General features: G+C 52.8%; 1 protein-coding gene across 1 annotated transcript in view; it reads left to right on the forward strand.

Moving 5' to 3' along the window:
* The first annotated feature begins 3,911 nt into the window (after positions 1 to 3,911).
* DMBT1 (deleted in malignant brain tumors 1) overlaps positions 3,912 to 16,476 on the forward strand; it is a 42,286-nt gene continuing 29,721 nt past the window's right edge. The window contains exons 1-18 of the mRNA XM_040606699.1: positions 3,912 to 4,277; positions 4,768 to 5,124; positions 5,378 to 5,409; positions 5,614 to 5,981; positions 6,535 to 6,899; positions 7,254 to 7,275; positions 7,400 to 7,719; positions 8,228 to 8,588; positions 9,130 to 9,467; positions 9,937 to 10,306; positions 10,860 to 11,197; positions 11,688 to 12,062; positions 12,532 to 12,901; positions 13,399 to 13,407; positions 13,455 to 13,766; positions 14,320 to 14,631; positions 15,185 to 15,629; positions 15,988 to 16,424. Of these exons, the coding sequence (XP_040462633.1) occupies positions 3,912 to 4,277; positions 4,768 to 5,124; positions 5,378 to 5,409; positions 5,614 to 5,981; positions 6,535 to 6,899; positions 7,254 to 7,275; positions 7,400 to 7,719; positions 8,228 to 8,588; positions 9,130 to 9,467; positions 9,937 to 10,306; positions 10,860 to 11,197; positions 11,688 to 12,062; positions 12,532 to 12,901; positions 13,399 to 13,407; positions 13,455 to 13,766; positions 14,320 to 14,631; positions 15,185 to 15,629; positions 15,988 to 16,424 (5,497 nt within the window). The remainder of the gene's footprint in view (positions 4,278 to 4,767; positions 5,125 to 5,377; positions 5,410 to 5,613; positions 5,982 to 6,534; positions 6,900 to 7,253; positions 7,276 to 7,399; positions 7,720 to 8,227; positions 8,589 to 9,129; positions 9,468 to 9,936; positions 10,307 to 10,859; positions 11,198 to 11,687; positions 12,063 to 12,531; positions 12,902 to 13,398; positions 13,408 to 13,454; positions 13,767 to 14,319; positions 14,632 to 15,184; positions 15,630 to 15,987; positions 16,425 to 16,476) is intronic.

A 16,476-nucleotide genomic window follows, 5' to 3' on the forward strand; every position in this document is an offset into this window, starting at 1 on the left:
TGAAAGACTTTGTTGCTATAAATCTGTGGTTTTCAGTATGGAATTAAGAGGCCATAGAGTTTCTTTGGCTGCAATGCATATTTGCTTCAAAAGACTTCAAATTCAACCTTTCAGATGCACATGGAACCACCCAATACTTACTTTACATAATTTAATGGAAGCATAACAGTAAGACACGGTTGCTATCCTGTATGCTATCAGGAAGTTGCAGAGGTATGCATTTGGCTCACAGTTGGACCCTCAAAACTTTCATGCATGTGGAACAAAAACCTATAGGCTGCAGCAATCCAGTCTGCACATTTCCACATGCAAATCAGAACAGTGTTGGGTTTTCTCAGATAAAAATATTTATCATTGCTAAGGACTGTCTGAATACTGTCACTATTTTACAGGGATGAAATCTTAGATTTACTACTCGCAGCAAACACCTCTTGAGTTGTATCATGCCTGCTAGCTCCTCACTTTGCCTTGGCAAGGTGATATCCCTGCTCTACTTCAAGCACATGCATTTGTAAGAGCAAGGCAAAAAAAAAGCAAAAAAAAGCGTAATCCTTACTCTCCTTCCAGAGAAGAGGTTTAAAGTCTTGTGTTCCTGCTCAGAAATTGTTCTGATCAGGACACCTGCCTGTTCTCTGCAGCTATAAATAATACAACATCCGTCATCCCCAGGAATATGAGGGATATAGAGTGTGTTGCTCACTGCTTTCAAAAATACAGTAAAAAAATGTCTAAAAATAGTGGAACAAAAACTAGGCCAAGGAAATCTGGATAAGAGACATGTAGAAAAATAAAGAAGCCCAAAAATTAACACCAAAAGCAAGGCAGAGTTTGAAATTTTTGTAGGCAGCCTGACTTACATCTACAATGGATTAGAGTATTATTCAGATGAGAGATGACTTGAATAAACTATGTGTTATACAAACATAATGGTGTGAGTCAAACCCATGGCTTTATACATAATTTCTTAAAGAAAAGTACTTCATTTGGGGAGGGCTGAAGTGAGCATTGGGGTTTTTTGTTTGTTTCAAATCAAGTTGTGCAGTTTTGTAGAATGCATGGACCATGTCCAAGCCAAAGTTACTCTGGCTTTCCGAAAAGTTTTCCCTGCTACAAGAATATATGTTTTAATCATGAAGCCAAATAGAATTTACATGACCCAGCCTGGAAATGTATGTAGGAATTTATATAGTGATTGCTGTTTGCTGATCATTGTACATTAAAATCTGGTATCTGTCTCATTGTATAAAGTCACGTTTTGAATGTGTGGGAATAACCAAGTTTTTTGTGTGCGCTACTCAAAAAAAGCTTGAGAAATGCACAACACATCTAAAATGCTGTATCAGACCATGGGCCATGGATAAGTATGTCGCTACTTTATGTGAAAATCATGAATACATTTCTGCTATTACGTATGAAATGAATACCTTATGTAAGTTTTCTTCATACTTGTTTTATATTTTTTTACTACACGTTTAAGTTTACAGAAAATAAAACACAATTGCAGATAAAGAACGTGTTCCACAACTTAAAATACTGTGGGTATCTCAAATTAGAAGTGCACATTTAAGGTAGCACCACGAATATTCTACATTACTCCCACCCAGTCATGTCTTTCTGTAAACTTTGACTGTTGCTTTTTATTGTCATGACACTAAGACTGTGCTATGCTTCATTTGTTTAGCTCCTAGCACCTTCTGTCCATTATTGCTAGCAAATACACACTAAGAATCACCACAGGCAATTCAAATATTAGCCAAAAATCCAAACTGTTCTCCTTAGTCTGACAGAACACTTATCCAAAGCTGTATGTATGAAAAATTGGTTTGCTAGATGGCAGATTTGTCCTCAGTTGTCTCTGCTAACAGAATTGAAAAGATAATTCTGGGAGTCTACCAAGATCTTGTGGCACATGGCACCACTAATTGCCTCTTATTTCCCAGAGACCTTGCACCACAGCTTTAGCATACAGCAGTGCACTTTGCTGCAATGCTTGGATGATGCTTTGTAAGCTGGTCTCTCATGCAGATTGACCTTACAGTGCAGCATTGCCCTCCCCTCTGTCTTTTGAATAGATTAGCCACATTCCATTGAGTTTAACAGAAGGGAGCTACCTTAAATTTTAATTAAATGTTTTAACATTACACTTTCTGCTTCAGGCTACCACAAAGGTTAGGGATTCCCAGTCCTTGGAGTTTATCAATGCTTGCTGTGTAGACACAAAGCCACGGCTGACCTGACCTAATGCTGGAAAGAGTCTTGCATTTATCTGACAAATTGCACAGCAAAGAACAATCTGTATGTCATCAAAGCAGAAAGAAAAAACAATGCAAAGGACAATTTCTGACAGTCAGCTCAACCATCACTTGTTCCTTGCCAATATATATGTATTTATATATATTTTTTCAGAGCTAAATGAATGGCTGTCACACTTATCCATGCATAAAATACATAGGCTCTGTCCCTGGATTTTTGTAATGTTAAGGGTGGTAAGACAGGAACATATGGCAAATACTACTAGCAAAAATTAGCAAATTAATAAAGCAGTTTTAAAAATTGTCTACTAATGTGTCCTAGAGGAAGGGATGCCTCCATATCTTCAGTGGATGCATATTAGTGGGAAAAATATGCAACGCTCTTTTCTTAAATCTTTTTCAACAAATCTCACCAACAAATCTCCTGTCTTGTCCAAAGCTGTGAGTCAGTATTCTGTTGTACGAGTCACCATGTGGAACGAGTATGTGACTTTAGAAACAAGTTCTACATCATTGTTTTGTTTTTAATTTCTGAAATAGTTCCCACAATTGAAATGTATGGATCTGGGAGAGTAATCTTTATAGCTTTATTGTGATAAAACTTTCCTCACTTGCTTCTTTCTTCTCTTCCCTTCACAATTACAAATAAGATCCAAAATGTCACCATCCTAACATCTTCAGGTGTGTCTACATTTCTCATGTTTTCTGTCTATGTATTATTTTTGAGCTGTAATAGTTAATACCCAAGCATGGGGGGCCAAAGAGGCATGGTAGCAGGAGAGACACATAAGAGCATGGTACTGTGAACCACAGGCCCCAGGGCAGGAGATTATTCTGCCAGCCATGTCCTTGGGAGGCTATCAGGCATGCAGCATAAAACCTGGAGAGAGCAAACGTCTGCAGTAGAGGACCCCGCATCAACAAATGTGCATCTATCTAGGGAAAACATACCTCAACTGAATTTCTTTACGACTTTCACTGTCAAACATAGTGATTGAATGAAAAACAGCAATTTACTACAATAATCACAGAATCACAGAACCAAAGAATTATGGAATGCTTGAGACTGAAACTTCAAAAGTAATTTAGTCCAGCTAACCAGTAATGATTGAGACATTTTCAGAGGGAAGATGGCTCAGAGCAGTGTTCCACCTGACCTTAAAGTTTATAAGGTCAGTGATATCTGCAACCTCTCATGCTGACAAAGAAATTATGGCTCATTTCCCTGAAAAAAAATGGCTTAAAAATGGCTAACAGAGTGGGATTTCGTCCTCTAACATGCTCTGCATCATCTGTGTCACCGGGTGGTCCCAGCGTCCCCACTCTGGGAGAAAACGTGCCCTTATCCTGCATCCACAAGGTCCTCACTTGCTCCTTTCTCTTCCTCCCCTACAGATGCCACAAGGACGACCGCACCCAGCTTCACAGTATCCATTCCTCCAGGTGGGTCTCACTTTGTCACGGTTTTGCTGGCCACTGCCTCTGGCGGTACCACTTTGTGGCTCACAGGGTGGGATTTGGTCTTCTCCACGGCACAGCAGAGCCAGGGAATCACACAGAGTAGTTTTGCTGAGGGCGGCCGTCCTGGTGGCCTGAAACTCTAGAGAGCACTGCCATTGTGGCAGCAAGAGAAGGTGCCCGCATGATCAGGGGTCTCCCATGTTTTCCATGTCTCCTCCTTCCCAAGGTGTCTCCCTGAGCCTGGTGAACGGCAGGAACCGGTGTGAGGGGCGTGTAGAGATTTACCAGTATGGGAACCGGGGCACCGTCTGTGATGACAGCTGGGACCTGCAGGATGCCGAGGTTGTGTGCAGGCAGCTGGGGTGCGGCTATGCTGTATCTGCACCATCAAGTGCCTACTTTGGACAAGGCACCGGCAACATCTACCTGGATGACGTGCACTGCACAGGGAATGAGTCGTCCCTCTTCGAGTGCAGGAACAATGGTTGGGGCATCCACAACTGTGGCCACAGTGAAGATGCTGGTGTGGTGTGCTCAGGTACCCTTGCTTGTCCTTCCTCAATAGTGGGACGCTTTCAAGAAGCAGCCCTTGTTGGCCACTGTTGGCTATGTGTTGGAGAGGTGCTCAAGGGCTTTGTTTTGCCTTGTTCCCACCATGGAAGACCACCCTGGTGAGACCCCCAGGCTCTGCATCATCTGTGTCACCGGGTGGTCCCAGCGTCCCCACTCTGGGAGAAAACGTGCCCTTATCCTGCATCCACAAGTTCCTCACTTGCTCCTTTCTCTTCCTCCCCTACAGATGCCACAAGGACGACCGCACCCAGCTTCACAGTATCCATTCCTCCAGGTGGGTCTCACTTTGTCACGGTTTTGCTGGCCACTGCCTCTGGCGGTACCACTTTGTGGCTCACAGGGTGGGATTTGGTCTTCTCCACGGCACAGCAGAGCCAGGGAATCACACAGAGTAGTTATGCCGAGGGCGGCCGTCCTGGTGGCCTGAAACTCTAGAGAGCACTGCCATTGTGGCAGCAAGAGAAGGTGCCCGCGTGATCAGGGGTCTCCCATGTTTTCCATGTCTCCTCCTTCCCAAGGTGTCTCCCTGAGCCTGGTGAACGGCAGGAACCGGTGTGAGGGGCGTGTAGAGATTTACCAGTATGGGAACCGGGGCACCGTCTGTGATGACAGCTGGGACCTGCAGGATGCCAACGTCGTGTGCAGGCAGCTGGGGTGCGGCTATGCTGTATCTGCACCATCAAGTGCCTACTTTGGACAAGGCACCGGCAACATCTACCTGGATGACGTGCACTGCACAGGGAATGAGTTGTCCCTCTTCGAGTGCAGGAACAATGGTTGGGGCATCCACAACTGTGGCCACAGTGAAGATGCTGGTGTGGTGTGCTCAGGTACCCTTGCTTGTCCTTCCTCAATAGCGGGACGCTTTCAAGAAGCAGCCCTTGTTGGCCACTGTTGGCTATGTGTTGGAGAGGTGCTCAAGGGCTTTGTTTTGCCTTGTTCCCACCATGGAAGACCACCCTGGTGAGACCCCCAGGCTCTGCATCATCTGTGTCACCGGGTGGTCCCAGCGTCCCCACTCTGGGAGAAAACGTGCCCTTATCCTGCATCCACAAGGTCCTCACTTGCTCCTTTCTCTTCCTCCCCTACAGATGCCACAAGGACGACCGCACCCAGCTTCACAGTATCCATTCCTCCAGGTGGGTCTCACTTTGTCACGGTTTTGCTGGCCACTGCCTCTGGCGGTACCACTTTGTGGCTCACAGGGTGGGATTTGGTCTTCTCCACAGCACAGCAGAGCCAGGGAATCACACAGAGTAGTTATGCCGAGGGCGGCCGTCCTGGTGGCCTGAAACTCTAGAGAGCACTGCCATTGTGGCAGCAAGAGAAGGTGCCCGCGTGATCAGGGGTCTCCCATGTTTTCCACGTCTCCTCCTTCCCAAGGTGTCTCCCTGAGCCTGGTGAACGGCAGCAACCGGTGTGAGGGGCGTGTAGAGATTTACCAGTATGGGAACCGGGGCACCGTCTGTGATGACAGCTGGGACCTGCAGGATGCCGAGGTCGTGTGCAGGCAGCTGGGGTGCGGCTATGCTGTATCTGCACCATCAAGTGCCTACTTTGGACAAGGCACCGGCAACATCTACCTGGATGACGTGCACTGCACAGGGAATGAGTTGTCCCTCTTCGAGTGCAGGAACAATGGTTGGGGCATCCACAACTGTGGCCACAGTGAAGATGCTGGTGTGGTGTGCTCAGGTACCCTTGCTTGTCCTTCCTCAATAGCGGGACGCTTTCAAGAAGCAGCCCTTGTTGGCCACTGTTGGCTATGTGTTGGAGAGGTGCTCAAGGGCTTTGTTTTGCCTTGTTCCCACCATGGAAGACCACCCTGGTGAGACCCCCAGGCTCTGCATCATCTGTGTCACCAGGTGGTCCCAGCGTCCCCACTCTGGGAGAAAACGTGCCCTTATCCTGCATCCACAAGGTCCTCACTTGCTCCTTTCTCTTCCTCCCCTACAGATGCCACAAGGACGACCGCACCCAGCTTCACAGTATCCATTCCTCCAGGTGGGTCTCACTTTGTCACGGTTTTGCTGGCCACTGCCTCTGGCGGTACCACTTTGTGGCTCACAGGGTGGGATTTGGTCTTCTCCACGGCACAGCAGAGCCAGGGAATCACACAGAGTAGTTTTGCTGAGGGCGGCCGTCCTGGTGGCCTGAAACTCTAGAGAGCACTGCCATTGTGGCAGCAAGAGAAGGTGCCCGCGTGATCAGGGGTCTCCCATGTTTTCCATGTCTCCTCCTTCCCAAGGTGTCTCCCTGAACCTGGTGAACGGCAGGAACCGGTGTGAGGGGCGTGTAGAGATTTACCAGTATGGGAACCGGGGCACCGTCTGTGATGACAGCTGGGACCTGCAGGATGCCGAGGTTGTGTGCAGGCAGCTGGGGTGCGGCTATGCTGTATCTGCACCATCAAGTGCCTACTTTGGACAAGGCACCGGCAACATCTACCTGGATGACGTGCACTGCACAGGGAATGAGTTGTCCCTCTTCGAGTGCAGGAACAATGGTTGGGGCATCCACAACTGTGGCCACGGTGAAGATGCTGGTGTGGTGTGCTCAGGTACCCTTGCTTGTCCTTCCTCAATACCCAGACGCTTTCAAGAAGCAGCCCTTGTTGGCCACTGTTGGCTATGTGTTGGAGAGGTGCTCAAGGGCTTTGTTTTGCTTTGTTCCCACCATGGAAGACCACCCTGGTGAGACCCCCAGGCTCTGCATCATCTGTGTCACCGGGTGGTCCCAGCGTCCCCACTCTGGGAGAAAACGTGCCCTTATCCTGCATCCACAAGTTCCTCACTTGCTCCTTTCTCTTCCTCCCCTACAGATGCCACAAGGACGACCGCACCCAGCTTCACAGTATCCATTCCTCCAGGTGGGTCTCACTTTGTCACGGTTTTGCTGGCCACTGCCTCTGGCGGTACCACTTTGTGGCTCACAGGGTGGGATTTGGTCTTCTCCACGGCACAGCAGAGCCAGGGAATCACACAGAGTAGTTTTGCTGAGGGCGGCCGTCCTGGTGGCCTGAAACTCTAGAGAGCACTGCCATTGTGGCAGCAAGAGAAGGTGCCCGCGTGATCAGGGGTCTCCCATGTTTTCCATGTCTCCTCCTTCCCAAGGTGTCTCCCTGAGCCTGGTGAACGGCAGGAACCGGTGTGAGGGGCGTGTAGAGATTTACCAGTATGGGAACCGGGGCACCGTCTGTGATGACAGCTGGGACCTGCAGGATGCCAACGTCGTGTGCAGGCAGCTGGGGTGCGGCTATGCTGTATCTGCACCATCAAGTGCCTACTTTGGACAAGGCACCGGCAACATCTACCTGGATGACGTGCACTGCACAGGGAATGAGTTGTCCCTCTTCGAGTGCAGGAACAATGGTTGGGGCATCCACAACTGTGGCCACAGTGAAGATGCTGGTGTGGTGTGCTCAGGTACCCTTGCTTGTCCTTCCTCAATAGCGGGACGCTTTCAAGAAGCAGCCCTTGTTGGCCACTGTTGGCTATGTGTTGGAGAGGTGCTCAAGGGCTTTGTTTTGCCTTGTTCCCACCATGGAAGACCACCCTGGTGAGACCCCCAGGCTCTGCATCATCTGTGTCACCGGGTGGTCCCAGCGTCCCCACTCTGGGAGAAAACGTGCCCTTATCCTGCATCCACAAGGTCCTCACTTGCTCCTTTCTCTTCCTCCCCTACAGATGCCACAAGGACGACGGCACCCAGCTTCACAGTATCCATTCCTCCAGGTGGGTCTCACTTTGTCACGGTTTTGCTGGCCACTGCCTCTGGCGGTACCACTTTGTGGCTCACAGGGTGGGATTTGGTCTTCTCCACAGCACAGCAGAGCCAGGGAATCACACAGAGTAGTTATGCCGAGGGCGGCCGTCCTGGTGGCCTGAAACTCTAGAGAGCACTGCCATTGTGGCAGCAAGAGAAGGTGCCCGCGTGATCAGGGGTCTCCCATGTTTTCCACGTCTCCTCCTTCCCAAGGTGTCTCCCTGAGCCTGGTGAACGGCAGCAACCGGTGTGAGGGGCGTGTAGAGATTTACCAGTATGGGAACCGGGGCACCGTCTGTGATGACAGCTGGGACCTGCAGGATGCCGAGGTCGTGTGCAGGCAGCTGGGGTGCGGCTATGCTGTATCTGCACCATCAAGTGCCTACTTTGGACAAGGCACCGGCAACATCTACCTGGATGACGTGCACTGCACAGGGAATGAGTCGTCCCTCTTCGAGTGCAGGAACAATGGTTGGGGCATCCACAACTGTGGCCACGGTGAAGATGCTGGTGTGGTGTGCTCAGGTACCCTTGCTTGTCCTTCCTCAATAGTGGGACGCTTTCAAGAAACAGCCCTTGTTGGCCACTGTTGGCTATGTGTTGGAGAGGTGCTCAAGGGCTTTGTTTTGCCTTGTTCCCACCATGGAAGACCACCCTGGTGAGACCCCCAGGCTCTGCATCATCTGTGTCACCGGGTGGTCCCAGCATCCCCACTCTGGGAGAAAACGTGCCCTTATCCTGCATCCACAAGGTCCTCACTTGCTCCTTTCTCTTCCTCCCCTACAGATGCCACAAGGACGACGGCACCCAGCTTCACAGTATCCATTCCTCCAGGTGGGTCTCACTTTGTCACGGTTTTGCTGGCCACTGCCTCTGGCGGTACCACTTTGTGGCTCACAGGGTGGGATTTGGTCTTCTCCACGGCACAGCAGAGCCAGGGATTCACACAGAGTAGTTTTGCTGAGGGCGGCCGTCCTGGTGGCCTGAAACTCTAGAGAGCACTGCCATTGTGGCAGCAAGAGAAGGTGCCCGCGTGATCAGGGGTCTCCCATGTTTTCCATGTCTCCTCCTTCCCAAGGTGTCTCCCTGAGCCTGGTGAACGGCAGGAACCGGTGTGAGGGGCGTGTAGAGATTTACCAGTATGGGAACCGGGGCACCGTCTGTGATGACAGCTGGGACCTGCAGGATGCCAACGTCGTGTGCAGGCAGCTGGGGTGCGGCTATGCTGTATCTGCACCATCAAGTGCCTACTTTGGACAAGGCACCGGCAACATCTACCTGGATGACGTGCACTGCACAGGGAATGAGTTGTCCCTCTTCGAGTGCAGGAACAATGGTTGGGGCATCCACAACTGTGGCCACGGTGAAGATGCTGGTGTGGTGTGCTCAGGTACCCTTGCTTGTCCTTCCTCAATAGTGGGACGCTTTCAAGAAGCAGCCCTTGTTGGCCACTGTTGGCTATGTGTTGGAGAGGTGCTCAAGGGCTTTGTTTTGCCTTGTTCCCACCATGGAAGACCACCCTGGTGAGACCCCCAGGCTCTGCATCATCTGTGTCACCGGGTGGTCCCAGCGTCCCCACTCTGGGAGAAAACGTGCCCTTATCCTGCATCCACAAGGTCCTCACTTGCTCCTTTCTCTTCCTCCCCTACAGATGCCACAAGGACGACGGCACCCAGCTTCACAGTATCCATTCCTCCAGGTGGGTCTCACTTTGTCACGGTTTTGCTGGCCACTGCCTCTGGCGGTACCACTTTGTGGCTCACAGGGTGGGATTTGGTCTTCTCCACGGCACAGCAGAGCCAGGGAATCACACAGAGTAGTTTTGCCGAGGGCGGCCGTCCTGGTGGCCTGAAACTCTAGAGAGCACTGCCATTGTGGCAGCAAGAGAAGGTGCCCGCATGATCAGGGGTCTCCCATGTTTTCCATGTCTCCTCCTTCCCAAGGTGTCTCCCTGAGCCTGGTGAACGGCAGGAACCGGTGTGAGGGGCGTGTAGAGATTTACCAGTATGGGAACCGGGGCACCGTCTGTGATGACAGCTGGGACCTGCAGGATGCCAACGTCGTGTGCAGGCAGCTGGGGTGCGGCTATGCTGTATCTGCACCATCAAGTGCCTACTTTGGACAAGGCACCGGCAACATCTACCTGGATGACGTGCACTGCACAGGGAATGAGTCGTCCCTCTTCGAGTGCAGGAACAATGGTTGGGGCATCCACAACTGTGGCCACAGTGAAGATGCTGGTGTGGTGTGCTCAGGTACCCTTGCTTGTCCTTCCTCAATAGTGGGACGCTTTCAAGAAGCAGCCCTTGTTGGCCACTGTTGGCTATGTGTTGGAGAGGTGCTCAAGGGCTTTGTTTTGCTTTGTTCCCACCATGGAAGACCACCCTGGTGAGACCCCCAGGCTCTGCATCATCTGTGTCACCGGGTGGTCCCAGCGTCCCCACTCTGGGAGAAAACGTGCCCTTATCCTGCATCCACAAGTTCCTCACTTGCTCCTTTCTCTTCCTCCCCTACAGATGCCACAAGGACGACCGCACCCAGCTTCACAGTATCCATTCCTCCAGGTGGGTCTCACTTTGTCACGGTTTTGCTGGCCACTGCCTCTGGCGGTACCACTTTGTGGCTCACAGGGTGGGATTTGGTCTTCTCCACGGCACAGCAGAGCCAGGGATTCACACAGAGTAGTTTTGCTGAGGGCGGCCGTCCTGGTGGCCTGAAACTCTAGAGAGCACTGCCATTGTGGCAGCAAGAGAAGGTGCCCGCGTGATCAGGGGTCTCCCATGTTTTCCATGTCTCCTCCTTCCCAAGGTGTCTCCCTGAGCCTGGTGAACGGCAGGAACCGGTGTGAGGGGCGTGTAGAGATTTACCAGTATGGGAACCGGGGCACCGTCTGTGATGACAGCTGGGACCTGCAGGATGCCAACGTCGTGTGCAGGCAGCTGGGGTGCGGCTATGCTGTATCTGCACCATCAAGTGCCTACTTTGGACAAGGCACCGGCAACATCTACCTGGATGACGTGCACTGCACAGGGAATGAGTTGTCCCTCTTCGAGTGCAGGAACAATGGTTGGGGCATCCACAACTGTGGCCACGGTGAAGATGCTGGTGTGGTGTGCTCAGGTACCCTTGCTTGTCCTTCCTCAATAGTGGGACGCTTTCAAGAAACAGCCCTTGTTGGCCACTGTTGGCTATGTGTTGGAGAGGTGCTCAAGGGCTTTGTTTTGCCTTGTTCCCACCATGGAAGACCACCCTGGTGAGACCCCCAGGCTCTGCATCATCTGTGTCACCGGGTGGTCCCAGCGTCCCCACTCTGGGAGAAAACGTGCCCTTATCCTGCATCCACAAGGTCCTCACTTGCTCCTTTCTCTTCCTCCCCTACAGATGCCACAAGGACGACGGCACCCAGCTTCACAGTATCCATTCCTCCAGGTGGGTCTCACTTTGTCACGGTTTTGCTGGCCACTGCCTCTGGCGGTACCACTTTGTGGCTCACAGGGTGGGATTTGGTCTTCTCCACGGCACAGCAGAGCCAGGGATTCACACAGAGTAGTTTTGCTGAGGGCGGCCGTCCTGGTGGCCTGAAACTCTAGAGAGCACTGCCATTGTGGCAGCAAGAGAAGGTGCCCGCGTGATCAGGGGTCTCCCATGTTTTCCATGTCTCCTCCTTCCCAAGGTGTCTCCCTGAGCCTGGTGAACGGCAGGAACCGGTGTGAGGGGCGTGTAGAGATTTACCAGTATGGGAACCGGGGCACCGTCTGTGATGACAGCTGGGACCTGCAGGATGCCAACGTCGTGTGCAGGCAGCTGGGGTGCGGCTATGCTGTATCTGCACCATCAAGTGCCTACTTTGGACAAGGCACCGGCAACATCTACCTGGATGACGTGCACTGCACAGGGAATGAGTTGTCCCTCTTCGAGTGCAGGAACAATGGTTGGGGCATCCACAACTGTGGCCACGGTGAAGATGCTGGTGTGGTGTGCTCAGGTACCCTTGCTTGTCCTTCCTCAATAGTGGGACGCTTTCAAGAAGCAGCCCTTGTTGGCCACTGTTGGCTATGTGTTGGAGAGGTGCTCAAGGGCTTTGTTTTGCCTTGTTCCCACCATGGAAGACCACCCTGGTGAGACCCCCAGGCTCTGCATCATCTGTGTCACCGGGTGGTCCCAGCGTCCCCACTCTGGGAGAAAACGTGCCCTTATCCTGCATCCACAAGGTCCTCACTTGCTCCTTTCTCTTCCTCCCCTACAGATGCCACAAGGACGACGGCACCCAGCTTCACAGTATCCATTCCTCCAGGTGGGTCTCACTTTGTCACGGTTTTGCTGGCCACTGCCTCTGGCGGTACCACTTTGTGGCTCACAGGGTGGGATTTGGTCTTCTCCACGGCACAGCAGAGCCAGGGAATCACACAGAGTAGTTTTGCCGAGGGCGGCCGTCCTGGTGGCCTGAAACTCTAGAGAGCACTGCCATTGTGGCAGCAAGAGAAGGTGCCCGCATGATCAGGGGTCTCCCATGTTTTCCATGTCTCCTCCTTCCCAAGGTGTCTCCCTGAGCCTGGTGAACGGCAGGAACCGGTGTGAGGGGCGTGTAGAGATTTACCAGTATGGGAACCGGGGCACCGTCTGTGATGACAGCTGGGACCTGCAGGATGCCAACGTCGTGTGCAGGCAGCTGGGGTGCGGCTATGCTGTATCTGCACCATCAAGTGCCTACTTTGGACAAGGCACCGGCAACATCTACCTGGATGACGTGCACTGCACAGGGAATGAGTCGTCCCTCTTCGAGTGCAGGAACAATGGTTGGGGCATCCACAACTGTGGCCACGGTGAAGATGCTGGTGTGGTGTGCTCAGGTACCCTTGCTTGTCCTTCCTCAATAGTGGGACGCTTTCAAGAAGCAGCCCTTGTTGGCCACTGTTGGCTATGTGTTGGAGAGGTGCTCAAGGGCTTTGTTTTGCTTTGTTCCCACCATGGAAGACCACCCTGGTGAGACCCCCAGGCTCTGCATCATCTGTGTCACCGGGTGGTCCCAGCGTCCCCACTCTGGGAGAAAACGTGCCCTTATCCTGCATCCACAAGTTCCTCACTTGCTCCTTTCTCTTCCTCCCCTACAGATGCCACAAGGACGACCGCACCCAGCTTCACAGTATCCATTCCTCCAGGTGGGTCTCACTTTGTCACGGTTTTGCTGGCCACTGCCTCTGGCGGTACCACTTTGTGGCTCACAGGGTGGGATTTGGTCTTCTCCACGGCACAGCAGAGCCAGGGAATCACACAGAGTAGTTTTGCTGAGGGCGGCCGTCCTGGTGGCCTGAAACTCTAGAGAGCACTGCCATTGTGGCAGCAAGAGAAGGTGCCCGCGTGATCAGGGGTCTCCCATGTTTTCCATGTCTCCTCCTTCCCAAGGTGTCTCCCTGAGCCTGGTGAACGGCAGGAACCGGTGTGAGGGGCGTGTAGAGATTTACCAGTATGGGAACCGGGGCACCGTCTGTGATGACAGCTGGGACCTGCAGGATGCCAACGTCGTGTGCAGGCAGCTGGGGTGCGGCTATGCTGTATCTGCACCATCAAGTGCCTACTTTGGACAAGGCACCGGCAACATCTACCTGGATGACGTGCACTGCACAGGGAATGAGTTGTCCCTCTTCGAGTGCAGGAACAATGGTTGGGGCATCCACAACTGTGGCCACGGTGAAGATGCTGGTGTGGTGTGCTCAGGTACCCTTGCTTGTCCTTCCTCAATAGCGGGACGCTTTCAAGAAGCAGCCCTTGTTGGCCACTGTTGGCTATGTGTTGGAGAGGTGCTCAAGGGCTTTGTTTTGCCTTGTTCCCACCATGGAAGACCACCCTGGTGAGACCCCCAGGCTCTGCATCATCTGTGTCACCGGGTGGTCCCAGCGTCCCCACTCTGGGAGAAAACGTGCCCTTATCCTGCATCCACAAGGTCCTCACTTGCTCCTTTCTCTTCCTCCCCTACAGATGCCACAAGGACGACGGCACCCAGCTTCACAGTATCCATTCCTCCAGGTGGGTCTCACTTTGTCACGGTTTTGCTGGCCACTGCCTCTGGCGGTACCACTTTGTGGCTCACAGGGTGGGATTTGGTCTTCTCCACGGCACAGCAGAGCCAGGGAATCACACAGAGTAGTTATGCCGAGGGCGGCCGTCCTGGTGGCCTGAAACTCTAGAGAGCACTGCCATTGTGGCAGCAAGAGAAGGTGCCCGCGTGATCAGGGGTCTCCCATGTTTTCCATGTCTCCTCCTTCCCAAGGTGTCTCCCTGAGCCTGGTGAACGGCAGCAACCGGTGTGAGGGGCGTGTAGAGATTTACCAGTATGGGAACCGGGGCACCGTCTGTGATGACAGCTGGGACCTGCAGGATGCCAACGTCGTGTGCAGGCAGCTGGGGTGCGGCTATGCTGTATCTGCACCATCAAGTGCCTACTTTGGACAAGGCACCGGCAACATCTACCTGGATGACGTGCACTGCACAGGGAATGAGTTGTCCCTCTTCGAGTGCAGGAACAATGGTTGGGGCATCCACAACTGTGGCCACGGTGAAGATGCTGGTGTGGTGTGCTCAGGTACCCTTGCTTGTCCTTCCTCAATAGCGGGACGCTTTCAAGAAGCAGCCCTTGTTGGCCACTGTTGGCTATGTGTTGGAGAGGTGCTCAAGGGCTTTGTTTTGCCTTGTTCCCACCATGGAAGACCACCCTGGTGAGACCCCCAGGCTCTGCATCATCTGTGTCACCGGGTGGTCCCAGCGTCCCCACTCTGGGAGAAAACGTGCCCTTATCCTGCATCCACAAGTTCCTCACTTGCTCCTTTCTCTTCCTCCCCTACAGATGCCACAAGGACGACCGCACCCAGCTTCACAGTATCCATTCCTCCAGGTGGGTCTCACTTTGTCACGGTTTTGCTGGCCACTGCCTCTGGCGGTACCACTTTGTGGCTCACAGGGTGGGATTTGGTCTTCTCCACGGCACAGCAGAGCCAGGGAATCACACAGAGTAGTTTTGCTGAGGGCGGCCGTCCTGGTGGCCTGAAACTCTAGAGAGCACTGCCATTGTGGCAGCAAGAGAAGGTGCTCGCGTGATCAGGGGTCTCCCATGTTTTCCATGTCTCCTCCTTCCAAAGGTGTCTCCCTGAGCCTGGTGAACGGCAGGAACCGGTGTGAGGGGCGTGTAGAGATTTACCAGTATGGGAACCGGGGCACCGTCTGTGATGACAGCTGGGACCTGCAGGATGCCAACGTCGTGTGCAGGCAGCTGGGGTGCGGCTATGCTGTATCTGCACCATCAAGTGCCTACTTTGGACAAGGCACCGGCAACATCTACCTGGATGACGTGCACTGCACAGGGAATGAGTTGTCCCTCTTCGAGTGCAGGAACAATGGTTGGGGCATCCACAACTGTGGCCACAGTGAAGATGCTGGTGTGGTGTGCTCAGGTACCCTTGCTTGTCCTTCCTCAATAGCGGGACGCTTTCAAGAAGCAGCCCTTGTTGGCCACTGTTGGCTATGTGTTGGAGAGGTGCTCAAGGGCTTTGTTTTGCCTTGTTCCCACCATGGAAGACCACCCTGGTGAGACCCCCAGGCTCTGCATCATCTGTGTCACCGGGTGGTCCCAGCGTCCCCACTCTGGGAGAAAACGTGCCCTTATCCTGCATCCACAAGGTCCTCACTTGCTCCTTTCTCTTCCTCCCCTACAGATGCCACAAGGACGACGGCACCCAGCTTCACAGTATCCATTCCTCCAGGTGGGTCTCACTTTGTCACGGTTTTGCTGGCCACTGCCTCTGGCGGTACCACTTTGTGGCTCACAGGGTGGGATTTGGTCTTCTCCACGGCACAGCAGAGCCAGGGAATCACACAGAGTAGTTATGCCGAGGGCGGCCGTCCTGGTGGCCTGAAACTCTAGAGAGCACTGCCATTGTGGCAGCAAGAGAAGGTGCCCGCGTGATCAGGGGTCTCCCATGTTTTCCACGTCTCCTCCTTCCCAAGGTGTCTCCCTGAGCCTGGTGAACGGCAGCAACCGGTGTGAGGGGCGTGTAGAGATTTACCAGTATGGGAACCGGGGCACCGTCTGTGATGACAGCTGGGACCTGCAGGATGCCGAGGTCGTGTGCAGGCAGCTGGGGTGCGGCTATGCTGTATCTGCACCATCAAGTGCCTACTTTGGACAAGGCACCGGCAACATCTACCTGGATGACGTGCACTGCACAGGGAATGAGTCGTCCCTCTTCGAGTGCAGGAACAATGGTTGGGGCATCCACAACTGTGGCCACAGTGAAGATGCTGGTGTGGTGTGCTCAGGTACCCTTGCTTGTCCTTCCTCAATACCCAGACGCTTTCAAGAAGCAGCCCTTGTTGGCCACTGTTGGCTATGTGTTGGAGAGGTGCTCAAGGGCTTTGTTTTGCTTTGTTCCCA

The sequence above is a fragment of the Falco naumanni genome, chromosome 9 (genome assembly GCF_017639655.2).
Source record: "Falco naumanni isolate bFalNau1 chromosome 9, bFalNau1.pat, whole genome shotgun sequence".
In the NCBI taxonomy this organism is placed as follows: Eukaryota; Metazoa; Chordata; class Aves; order Falconiformes; family Falconidae; genus Falco; species Falco naumanni.